Source organism: Pteropus alecto, unplaced genomic scaffold, assembly GCF_000325575.1.
Source record: "Pteropus alecto unplaced genomic scaffold, ASM32557v1 scaffold7, whole genome shotgun sequence".
Classification (NCBI taxonomy): Eukaryota; Metazoa; Chordata; class Mammalia; order Chiroptera; family Pteropodidae; genus Pteropus; species Pteropus alecto.
The window spans coordinates 28,957,067-28,970,553 of NW_006494614.1; the positions used below are offsets into that span (position 1 = coordinate 28,957,067).

Here is a 13,487-nt window from a genome sequence, read left to right on the forward strand (position 1 = left end):
TTGTGACCTAAGTGCCAATTCTTGAAATCACTTCTCCCATGTCTTTAATGAGAGGATTTGATACAAGCATCTTGGTAGGGAGGCTGAATGGTCTTGAAGTACCTGATATCGGACGTGATTCCAAGAAAGCAGCATTTCCTTTATTCATTGAGATGCAAGGTTAGAGATTTGAGAAGATCCAAGATCCTGGGTTGTTAGAAGATATAGTGGTGATTCACCTGCAGTGAACCCCTTCTGCAGAATAGGATTGATTCTGACTACCTGGTGTGTTATGTTCATTGTGTGGAGGAAGGAAAGAGGGGCTGTCTGATTCAATTGACTCAAGTGCTCTTGAAGAGAGCTATGAAGATGCTCTGTGGAATTAGGGAATCTTGGGAGAAGCCTGAAGACAGAGAGTTGTCTAGTTCCCCTTTCAGAGGAGTGGCCCAGTATGTCAGCTGCTCTGCATGGGCCCACCCCAGGTCTTCCTTGCTAAGAGGTTTGCCCCTGACAAAGAGGCTACAACACAAGACCTTTTTGGATGCTGAACAAATCCACTACACAGATATGCGTATATAATTTATCAGCCATTGCAAGAACTTAGCAAATTATGAAAGACAAACACAACTGAATAATACAATAGGTGGTTCCCATCGAGGCAAAACCCATGGAAGCAAGGAAAGGAATAAAGGTTATACACCCAGGTCTTCAAATTCTAGTCTCTATTCTTTTCGCTTTTCAATTATGACTTACTTCATGAGGCTATTTGAGAAATTTTACATCACATTTTAACATGTAGTTTTCCATTTTTTTTTTCAAATGCTTCTTTCACTCTATTGCACTCATATGATATCATAAGTCCATTACTTCAATTACTGACCATGAAACTAAAGTTTTCATTAACCATTACTTTCTTTCTCTTCCTAAGTATCCAGTAGCTGGCATCCTTACTTAACATTCTTCATCCTAGCTGGATACTCTCACTCTTGCTTGCCTTTGCTCATCTTCAGTGCTTTATTCTTTCCCATCTGGTAAATGATTCTGCTCTCCTCTAATACATTGTTTAAAAAGTGGCACTTTCATTATTTTTAAGGACTACTCTATTTAAATATGATTAAATATTCAGGAAAAATAATATGCAAAGATTTTTTTAGGACTAAATTTGGAGGTCACTAGAAGCTATCAAATAAAAAGGTAACTTTAAAATATCTATGTACAGCATATTTTATACTCTTTTCAAAGAATTTTTTAACAGTTACTATGACTAAGTTCTCATTTTCCTGATTAAATGATACAGTCTTAAGTAATCATTACAATATTTTTATTCGAGAGAAAGCAAAGGAGAATTTCTAGGAGAGATTTTCTGATGAGCCACCTACCTACACAGCCCTCCTCAATTAATGTTTCTGTTTCTTTCTTAAACAGAAATGTAGAGGTCAATATTTTTTTAAATAAAACAACAAAAAAAAATATTAGCCACCAAAACATTAGTGAAATATTGAGCATAAATTATTTTTTAAACCAACAAAAAGAATCAAAGTTAACTTGAGCAGACACTGATTCAGAGAATATTTAAAAGGCTTCTCTCTGAGGGGAAAGAGGAGGTAGGTAGGGTAAAAGGGGGCAAGTATGTAGTGACAGAAAGAAATCTAACTATGGGAGGTGAACACAGTGTAAATATATATATGTCTTACTGTTAAAATGTACAGCTGCAACTTAGAGGATTTTGTTAACCAATGTCACTGTAAAAAATAAATAAAAGTTTTAAATATTTTTAAAAATTAAATAACTATAAGGCTTCTCTCCTTGCCTAGGTATTTTTTTGAAATGGTGCCTACTCTGACATTTTATGACCAGTGTAGGGATATCGTCATCTATATCTACTTAAGCTCTCCTGATTCAGGAGCTTTCCTCTACTGTGTCTCCAGCACCTATATCAGTGCCTTGCACTGATACTTTGAATAAATAAAAGGATGATTTATTATAGCAAAACTTCAGGCACTTTTTAAAAAATCTGACTGGTTAGGTTCATTACTATCTTGAATATGTAAATTTTCTATGTCTAAGACAAAGCCTTGAATTTCAAGGTTATTGATAAAAATCACTCACATGAGCCGTATCCTATCAATGCACAGAATTTTAATGCACAGAATTTGCACTCTCCTCTAAAGGTATCCTTATCATGATGATTTGTTTGTTAAGAAGAATTTGGGCCCATTGGATCAATGTACCAATAATCATCAATTCTGTGTTAACAGAGTTCATTTTTTGTACTTGTAAATTAAATTAGATATAATTTGCCAAAGTATTAAATTAATTCCTATTGCAACTTAAAATGCAAATAGAGTTTCTGTATCATGTGCATAGTAACTTGCCAAGAAAATTTACTGAAGAAAATAGTTATTCCGATTCTACCTAAAAAAAAAAATGAAACTTGGTATTTGTAGAAAGCAGCCCAGATCTCTCATTTAATGTTATCTAAATATTTATCTGCCACCCTAAATTTAACCTGAGGTAGAGACCGACTTGATAAGCTTGGATGGGTGGCAGTATAACACCAAACACATGAGTCCTTCGGTGCTCATTCCAGAGGTCCTGGTTCCTGGGCCTCATATATCAGTGGCCAATGTTTACTATGGTAAAATAAAACAGAAAACAAACCTTTTTAATAGTCCTGCAAAATATCTACATAAACTCTGTAGAGTTATTATCTTATTTTTGAAGATTGTTAAACAATGTGCAATATGACTTTGGTAATGGAAAAGAGAAAACATTCTTGAGTGACAGAAATTATCATAACTACCGGTTCTATACAGAAAGTCCACAACATTTTTACTTGATGATATTCAATCTCCTTTGATAAATAAGCTTTATAAAACCTTTATACTGACCTCATGCATCAAGCAGATTCTTAATAAATCTTAATTGACTGTTTTTTGAACGCATTTTGTTAATGAGCTTTTCTGGTCTCTAGCCTGGGCTGATTAAAACTCACCTTGTGTTGGCTAAGAAATGTTATCTAATAGTCTAAACTGTTTTGCTAGATAATATTAAGCATGGCACTAGTTTTATGAAATAGCCTTCTACCCATTCCAGCTCAGCCACAGAGTTGATATTGGCACAGGACCCATCACCTCCGACATTTTCTTGTTTGTTACACTGGTAAAAGTGTCCTAACCTAGCTGTTTGTAAAGGCTAAAGGAATCCCGTGTCTCTTTGTCATGGCTCAGATGGGTTACAGTCTGCATTTCATTCTCTCCTGATGTCGTCTGATACTCTTGGCATCAGTAGAGCCAAAAATAAGTTCACATGTAACCAGTGGTTATAATCACAGTTTTAAACGTGCAGCAACAGTGCCCATCATAGTCTCAGAGGAGGGGATTTGGCAGGAAAATAGTCCCCCACTGTGCCCCCAGGTTGCCTGTCTACACCTGTCATTACGTGGCATCTATTCGCAAGTAAAATAATCTTCCCAATTTGTTTTTGGGCAAAATGCCATCATAGCAGATGGACATGAGTGTATATAACTGGGAAGTTATGCATATACATTAAATATGCGGCCTATGAGCATGAGTCCTTTCTAGGAACATCCAAACATCTGTCTGCTCTGAGCTTTTGTGTATAATGTTTACACCATATGCCAACACAGTGGGGGGGCCTTGTCGAAGATGCGAAAAGGAGCACTCATGAATTTCATGAAAATTGTTTCATAGAGAGAATTTGCCTCACTCTGAGCAAAAGGAACATACAAGTTTTGTGAATATCTTTGCTATTATTTCAAGATATCAAATTTTAAAAACTGATTTTGACAGCAAAAAAGCAAAATTTCTGGATATTACGAGAGAATTAAAATTTGGATCAATTCTTAAAATGTCTTTGTATGATATGCTTGGGTTATTTAGGCCTTGATAGAGTTATTTAAAGTTTCACCATTACTTATTAAATCGCTATTGTCTGAAATCAAAGCTGCATCAAACCAATCAGCATTTTTAAAAGAAACTTTATAACTCATCTTGCAAAGTATGGAGCATTTTTAGCATTTGTATGTTTTATTTACTGCAGGTGTACCCCAAATTAGTAAAACATTCATTATTATTTGAAGCATGGAATCTCAGTAATTTAGAATCCTATCTGAAATAATATTAAGATTTCTCTATAAATATGTTTCATTTTTTTAACAAGAATATTTTCATCATAATATGGGTATACCTTATTTTTAAAATTTTGGAATATTCCAGTTTTGCATACAAATTAAAGGAATATATTATTTTATTTTAATATTTATTTATTTCACAATGACTGTAATTTTTTTCATCCTGAATTGTCATAACTTTAGCTTCTTTGTCTTATGAACTTTTCACAAACCTAGGTGATTATTTATATCTGTTTTCTTTCTCAAGGGTTTTTTTTTATATTAAAATATTAAATAATAAAATATAAAAGTACAGTTTATTATATTACTGCTTATGAACTTATATTTTCACTTTTCAATAAATACCTGTGTTAGCAAATTTAACATACAATTTAAAAAGCCATGAAACAACAACCGTCCATTTCTATGTATATATTTTATGACTCCAGAATCTTAGAAGTCAGTACTACTCGAATGAACTAATATGTAGAATATTTCTGATAAGATAACATTTACAAGGTAAACTTGGAATATTTTATTTACTAAGTATCTTTCAAATTTTATATAACTGAATAATCAGCAATGCATGCAAAATTAAATTTCAACAGCGTGTTCTAGCTCAGCCAGACTCGTGTACTAGTTATGAAAGATTAATTCAAAGTTAGGTCTGTGCTTAATGAAGGGTGGAAATAAGTCCTACAATATAAAATTATAGACTTTGGTGGTTAGAAAATTATGTTTATGTTATAAAAATAATACACAATATATATTTAGTCTAGAGACTAAAGTTTCAACTATTTCTACATTTGGGCATTTAAAAAGTGTATATTCTGTATTTGAAACAATTAGCTACTTCATTACTATAAATACAGTAGTATATATATTTTGATTGTCTAATTAGGAAATTAAAGTTTAAAATATTAAAAGACCTGATCATTTAACATGTAATGATACAATCATTGCAATTAACAAGTCAACTGATTATCTTCAATGATACAAATTTGCATTAAAAGTATGGTTAGAAAATTTGGCACTACATTATTTTACTGTTCTCCTATGTAATCTCTGCTTCAGTTATCAAAAACATGTGCAGATGACGTTCAAATTTACTCCATCAGCCTGGATTTGAATTTCTAAGGTTAATGTCTCTTTGACATTTTAAACTTAAGGTGATCAAGGTCAACTATAAAATTCTTCATCTCCTATCTTTTTTGTCTTCATTTCTTCTTTTCTCTGGTAAATGGTGTTATTATAATCCTAGTCATTTCTGCACCTAAAAACTTCTTTTGTTCCCATATCTCTCAATCATAACTTCACTTCTCACTAAAGTGCTCTTAAATTTCTTATGGCTGCCCATATTCTCTCCTACAACACACATGCACACAGCCTCTTCATTATTATCACAATTAATCTACACCAACCAAATCATTCTAATCTCCAGCCCAAAATACATTTTGTATTTGTTCACTCTGTGACTTTTATATTTTCTTATTAAGCGAAGTGTTAAAAAAAAATTGGGCAACATACAGTTTATTTTCTTAAAAAATATTGATTGTACCCTTTTTAGCAATCAGTAATCAATTTCATATTTAATCTGTATATAACCATTTTTAAGGAAGAGAATGGCAAGTACTTCAATTTAATCTGAGTTTGTGGAAGGAATAGGCTCCACCAGCCTTAACATTAATGGATTTACCAAAGCTTTCAGCTTTGTAATCGTAGGAATTTCATTTTATCCATGCTCTTATGTTAGTTTGGGTTCTCCAAGAAGCAGATGACAAACTGGGATTAAACTTGTAAGGATTTTATTAGGGAACATTCTCTGTGACTAAAAATAAATAAATAAATAAAGAGGGAACCAGGGAAAGCTGGAGAGCCCTCACACTATAATATCTGACCCACAGGAAAGAAAGGTGGAAGCTTCTAGACTTTCCTGGTGCAACGACATTAAAAATAAGTTTTTTATGATTATATAATGAATAAGATTATACCTACGTTTTTATATTATCCGATTCTGGCAAAAATATATATATGCTCTCAATAAGTTTTACATATATTGAATTCATTTGCAATTTTGTTAATTTTCATTCCAACCTTCAGTGTTACCAGTAATGAAAATCCATCCCTTTTTACAATTCATAAGGACTTTGAGTCTGTGGTTTTTCTTAGACAAGAAGCTGCGTAGATCCCCTTTCTTATTAGGAATATTATACGGGAAAATTATGGAATTTTTATTTTGAAGGTGGCCAGTCAGTTCACTCAGAAGTAGCAATTCATCATATTTCCTGATCCTAATAAAATAATAGACATGTTTATCTTTTAGTTTGGTTGTTGTTTGAATGTGAAAATTCAGAGATAAAAATAGAATAATATATGATTGATGAGAAACTGTGTAGCTCTTCAGTCAGCCAACTGTGTGAGCCCATTATTATAATCAAGTGCATAAGAGAATGAACATGAAAGAAACATGTTAAAAATAAGAAAATAAATGCTTTGGAGTGACTACTACTTTTGCTTGTAATCAAAGCAGTTTTTGGAGCATGAGGTCAAGCCATGCACTAGAAATCCTTGTAGGCTGAATACAACCCTGCCATTTTCTAGACAGAAGTGTCTGGCTGAGTGTACACAATTATCACTTAATGTCCCTATTACATATATAAGCAGAGCTAAACTGGCATCATTTGATGAGATAATAGACTTGATTTTTGTTCCCACAGCTAAGCCTCAAACATCATTTCTATTAGCTCACCTTTCACAAATATTCCTAGTCTGAACTCCTAGACCTCTCTTCAATACTAGAAAATCCACTAAGTCAATTTTACTTAAACATATTTTTACTGAAAAAGAATTATTCACATTGGCCGTTTGGTAAAAATCCTTGCAGGAATTTTGTTTCTATCAAAAACATCCATAGGCACATTTAGTCCATGCCAAAAAGATCCTTGATATATGCTATTGTATTAACACATCAAGAATTGTGAAAGCCCATCTTCAACTTGCTGTCCCCTGTGCATATCTCTACCTGTAGGACTCTTCCTCAATAATCATGGTTTATATAAATCCCACTCTTCTGCAACATTTGCACGCTCATCCATCTATCTAAACTTATGAGCCATTATTAGCTAGGCTACTGAGGCAAGCAGGGTTATTATTGGCAATCCAGCTGCAACACAATTATTGGACCAATAAAAATGATAATATTTATGTATTCATAAACCAAATGTATAAATAAATATTGTGGGCTGTTTAAGCTCAGGAGTGTTTTCTAAGCATGAACATTTTGACAGGACCAAATATCAAAGACCATTTGGCGTGGACCAAATAAACTTATGGACGTTTTGGACAGGCCCAAATATCTGCTAATTGGCAAAAAAAAATAGCTTTGTAGTGTTTAACCAGGTATGTATATGTGCATGTGTGTGTTGAGTGTATTAGTAAAAGGAGAAACAGTAAGACCGACACTTGTTGTTTTGAAGATAGAATTTATCTTTAGTGACACAGATCCACTGTTTGGTCCTGTCGAAACGACTGATACATTTCCACATTAATGAAGGGAGAGACAGTCCTTTTGACTTTGGCTGAATCTCTGGTTATTACTGTGAAATTTGCCTTCTGCTATGGCTATTACTTTCTGTCAGTCCAATTCTACAACATAGAAAGTTCTTATTTTTAAACGTTGCTCATCAAGTCATTTGATTGGATTTCATAGCTCCCCAGTTATCTGAAACTGTGCCCTATTATTTGTACTTTTTAAAATGATTTCAGTACATCTTCAGTATCTACTTTGGGCCTCGAGATTGCCCCTTTTTGGTTTATGTTTCAGGAGTTATATGAGTATCAAGCAGTTATTCTAGTTCTTTAGTAATTCTTTTGTTAGCAGTCATAACTTTGGAACGTTTTTCTTTTTCTGGGAAGCACATGAAGTGATAGCCCCGCAAATCTCACCTAATTTTTTGCTGAGTACTTACTTCCTTGATAAAAGAAAGAACTTCAATTTCTCTATGTAAAAATAAGAATTTAAAGGATATACGATTTTACATCACTTTAGATTTTTATATACAAGGCTCCAGAAAATAAATGAAAAATTTCCTTTCTTACTGTTTGTTAAGCTCCAAGAACCCCATGCCCCATTTTAACTCAACAAGTCATGTTTTTCCCTTCTAGGACTACAATGATGAAATTCGTCAAGAACAACTACGTGAATTATCTTACTTAAATGGCTCAGAGGACTCTGGTCGTGGCAGAGGTATTAGAGGCAGAGGGATCAGAATAGCTCCCACAACTCCTTCAAGGTACATTAGTTTTTATTTTAAGTAAAGTAACAGCCAATGAGGATGGCAATCTTGTACTGGCCTGCTCTGTGGCATAATCATGGTAAAGAATAAACAATAACATCAGCCACAATAACCACCACCACCACAAAAACAATAACACATGCTTTTATAGTACATAAGAACTTTCATAAATTAACTCATCAAATCCTCCATACTAGGATTAAATATTATTTACAGGTGAACAATTCAGGTACAGAAAAGTGTGAGGAATTTGCCCAAGGTCACAGACAAGTTAATTCCATAATTAACAACTGTCCTGAGAAAATAAGAGGAACAATCCCAAGTCTTTCTACTTTTTGGTTCTGTCCCCAGGTTAAGGTATGCAGATGATACAGTCATTTGTCTTTTGAACCAGGATAACCTTGCCTGAAGAGAAAGTTATAAATTGTGTCTGTGCTTTAAGTGGCCCTTGAATTGATATAGCCTTCTGTGATAGGTAGAGAGATGGGTGATGGTGACAGAAAGATAGATAATTGAAAGATAGAAAGATGATAAAAAGGTAGGTAGGTAGATTAGATATAGATGGTAGATAGATAGATGATTGATAGATAGATAGATAGATAGATAGATAGATAGATAGATAGATAGATAGATAATAGATAGATAGATGATAGATAGATAGATAATATATGTATAACACCAGTACAGAAATCCAGAAGTGCACTTCTTGCATGGCAGATGGTAAGAGTATTTAAAGTTTAGTCACATTTGACTTTGCAATGTCTTTGGTCATCAGAGAACATTTGTTTTGTAGTTATTCTGAATTTGTCAAGCTTTCAACAGAAAGCATTGGTTTGCAAAGCAGTAAAGTAAAAAATACTCATAGCCTTCACACATAGACTATGTAATTCTATCATTCTCTCACCTTATTACAGTTGACCTTCAACTATCTAAAGGACATAGATTTAGAATATTATTTTATATATTGCATAGAAATCATCTTAAGAGATTCTAAAGTACTTTGCTGATTCAGTTTATTTATTAAATTATGCCTCAAATATTTCAACCACCACTGTCGAAAAACCATTATTTTAATATTTAAATCATAAATACCACAAACAGTTTCAAACTTATTAGAAAAAAAAAGTTAAGAATTATAAACTTCCAAATAAAATACCAAGGAAATAACGATGTAAAGGTAAAATGTGGCAATTCTGAAAATTACATTTGACTAAAGGAAAACTTCTGAAAATGTTCTAGAGCTTATTTTTACATTTTTATCTTTAAAAGATTAAAAAAGAGCTCTCTGTTGTTATCCAGAAATACTTGTTTATTGCTAAAAATTCATGTGGCATAACTTTTTATGGACATACTTTTTTAATGGAATCAGACTTTTATAAAACCTGCACAGTTCTAACCTCATCATCATGGATTGCTAAATGATATAGCAGGTATCTTAACTGATTAAGTCATATGGTTTAAATCATGAACTTGTTGTTCTTACATTTCAAAAAAAATAACGATTTATATCTACAGAGGTCACAAATTTTTTTCTAGTCTATATTCCTTGAAATTGGGACCACTTTTAAAAATAATGCATTAACCTGCTTTTGAGATTATAAAATCATGTGTTAACAGATTTTATTTTGTTGGTATTCCTTATTGTAATATTTGCCATATTTTCGTGAATCATATAAGGTTTCAATTTCAGTAGTTTTATACTAAAATTTTAATCTCTAATGATTTAATAAAGAATACTGCATTATGGCCTAGATTTTTGATTATCTTAAAAGAAAAATTTGAAAACGTTTGATTTTTAATATCTCATATCATACAGATCTGATACTGCATATATAAAAAGAAAAAATTAATGTTGAAAATTAAACCTTACTACCAATGTTATACTGATATCTTTACTATTTTAACATTAATGAAAGTAAACGAAGAACCCTTGTTTTCTCTATCAAACCACATGATGAAATGTATATACAAATAAGAAGGAATAAGGAAAGAGCTTCACTAAATAGGAAATCATATTGATCAAAAATATCTTGAAAACATAAGCTAACTAATGCTAATTTGTACATATTTATGAAATTACGACTATTAAATTATTCAGTTACAGTCATATTTAAAAAGAATAGTACTCAGAATATTTTTAAACTTCTATAATAATTTGTTGAAAATTTATTTAATTAAAGGAATTTGTTTCAATAAACATATCTATGAAAACTAATTTTCTGATAATAGTACATACCAGAGAACAAAGCATTACATCTATATATTTTATAATCATTTATCTTATATGACTAAAGAATTAAGACACATGCCATCTCTAACACACATCACCATTACATGCTGAATGAGAGAAAACACTGCAAAATGAAACTTTAGGGGTTGATTTTGAAGGCTTTTGTTTACTATAATGAGAATCAATACATAGAACTAATGAGTTTAGTAAAGAGGGGAGTAATCATATTTGCTTCTAAAAAGACCACTTGGTCATCAGTGTGGTTAATAGAGAAAAATTAGAGCAGTCAAAGAGAGCCAGACAGAGGCAGAAAGACACTGACTCATGGCAAGGAAGCCAGTGAGAAGACAAGTCCATTACCCAAAAGAGAAATGTGTATAGAGATATAAGACCAGATCAGAGATTAGAATTTATATAAATTAGTGTTCAATTCGATGTTGGAGAAGAGGGCCCAAGGATAACTGTGATGTCTAGCCTGATTAGAGATTATCATATCATCAACTAAGACTAGATAAATGACTAAGTTAAATAAAAACTATAATGATTCCTATAATTAATTTTAGCTCTATGGATGTGCTAGTGTGACCTTGGGAAAGTGATCCATACTTTCTGTGCTTTGATCCTCAACCCTTAAAATAGCATAGGAATGGTAAGCATGTCAAGATTTTTAATTAGATGATGCATATAAGTCAGGGGTCTACACACTGGAGTCACTGAGGGCTTCCTGCCTCTGGAGATTGTGATTTAATTGGCTCGGAGTATGGTCCAGAATTTGGAATTTTTCAAAGGTCTTTAGGTAACTATAATGTGCAGACAAGTTAAGGAACTTCTGATGTGAGGCCCATAATCCAGGATATTGCCTGAGTTGGGAAGGAAATAGATAATAGCCATTATTTGAGTTAGGGATTGTAGGGTACACTATGAGAAAAAGAAAGAGGCTAGAGGACAGACACCCATATTCTAAGGTGGGCCCAAGAATAGAGAAGCCAGTGAAGGAAGTTGAAGAATAAGAAAGAATAAGGAGGAAGTGAGCAGAAAAGCAGTCATAAAGTTCAAAGAAGACTGAGGAAAAAAATGGCATAAATGATAGAGGCTCTATTCATCTCTCTGGTGACCATATCAAAGTTGTGATGGAAACAAGGAGCAGCAGCAAGGAAAAATCATCTGGGCTCTAGAGGAACAAGCCATCAACTAGGGAGAAGTCCAAGAAAACACCCTGCAACAGCAGAAGGTAGGGTGGGGTAAGGATGCAGGGCTGCCGGGTCCCGAGTGGCTGAGTGAGACAGAGGCTTCGGCTGCGGCAGCGGCAGACACTTCTTAAAGGGGCAGCGTCCACAAACGGATTTTCGTGGTGATGGACCTGCTCACTCTTGAGCACCAGTCCTATTCGGCTGTGTGCAGGGGGCACCAGGGACTTACAGGGAGACATTGTCAGAGTGAGGGTCGAGGCAAAACTTGCTGGGTACAGAAGTGCTGGTGGTATCCATTGTTCCCTGTTGAGCCCTCCCTGCTACCAGTGCACCGGACACAGCACCGTCATAGCTGTGATGTCATCAAACTGGATAACAGAGATCACTCTGCCCAGAGGATTCCCTGAAACCCGCCTCCTCTAACTTGTGGCCCCACCCAAGCCACATCGAGGTGTATCCTCAGCGAGTCAGTTGCTCCTTCCTGAGACACTGGAGGCAGCCTCGGTTTCTGGTGTGGCTTTATGAGGCAACTGTAAGTAAGCATCTGTGGATTGCTTGCTGAATCTTCACAGGTGGCCCTGGAGGGGTAGAGGCTTGGGCTAAATTTGGCCTGCAGCTGAAACCCTCTCAGGACTGTGCCACTGAACACCTACTACACAAATCCACACTAATAAGACCGGGAGATTTAGGAGCTTTGCTTAGTACATAGAAACAGACACAGAAAGGCAGCTAAAATGGGAAGACAAAGAAACAGAAACCATATAAGAGAAGAGAACGAGATCTAGATATAATGGAGTCAAGTAATCTAACAGATGCAGAGTTCAAAACACTGGTTATAATGAACTTTTATAAAGCTCATTGAACTTTTGAGGAGTGTAGATAAATTCAGTGAGAACTTCAACAGAGAGATTAAAAAAAAATAAAAATGGAAATGGAAATTATAAAAGGGAACCAGTCAGAAATGAAGAACACATTATCTGAGATGAGAAGTGTATTAAATGGAATAAACAACAGAATAAACAAATGAATAATAAAGAGGATCAAATGCCCTATCTAGAGGACAGGAAAGCCAGTCAGGGCACTCAATTAGAATGGCAGGAAAAACGATGCCAAGACTACGAAAATAATTTAAGGAGGATATGGGACAGTATTACAGCTCCAAATATCCATCTAATTGGCGTAACTAAAGAACATCAAGATGTTGAACAGCTGTTTGAAGAAATAATGATGGAAAACTTCCCTAATCTGATGAAGGAAATGGACATAAAACCCCAGGAAGCTCAGAGAAGTCCAAAAATCAGGGATCCAAAGAGGCCCACATCAAGACACATCAATTAAAATGCCTAAGGTTAAATACAAAGAAAGAATATTAAAAGCAGCGAGAGAAAAACAAATAATTATGTATAAGGAAAAACCCATAAGACTGGCAGCTGATTTCTCAGAAGAAACTATGCAGGACAGAAGGGCTTGGCAAAAAAATATTCCACAGGATGAAGACCCAGGATCTACAACCAAGAATAATTTATCCAGCAAAGCTATCATTTAGAAGGACAGATAAAGAGCTTCCCAGACAAAAATAAGCTAAAGGAATTTATCACCACCAAGCTAGTATTACAGGAAATGTTGGAGGGACTTCTTTAAGAAGAAAAAACATGTATCAA

General features: G+C 34.1%; 1 protein-coding gene across 2 annotated transcripts in view; it reads left to right on the forward strand.

Moving 5' to 3' along the window:
• Window positions 1-13,487, forward strand: part of KHDRBS2 (KH RNA binding domain containing, signal transduction associated 2) — a 498,248-nt gene that overhangs the window by 299,248 nt on the left and 185,513 nt on the right. For both annotated transcript variants that reach the window (XR_003044470.1, XM_006926413.1), the window contains exon 5: window positions 8,276-8,403. Coding sequence is in view for 1 of the 2 variants with exons in the window: in XM_006926413.1 (XP_006926475.1) it covers window positions 8,276-8,403 (128 nt within the window). In the remaining variant the exon portion in view is untranslated. The remainder of the gene's footprint in view (window positions 1-8,275; window positions 8,404-13,487) is intronic.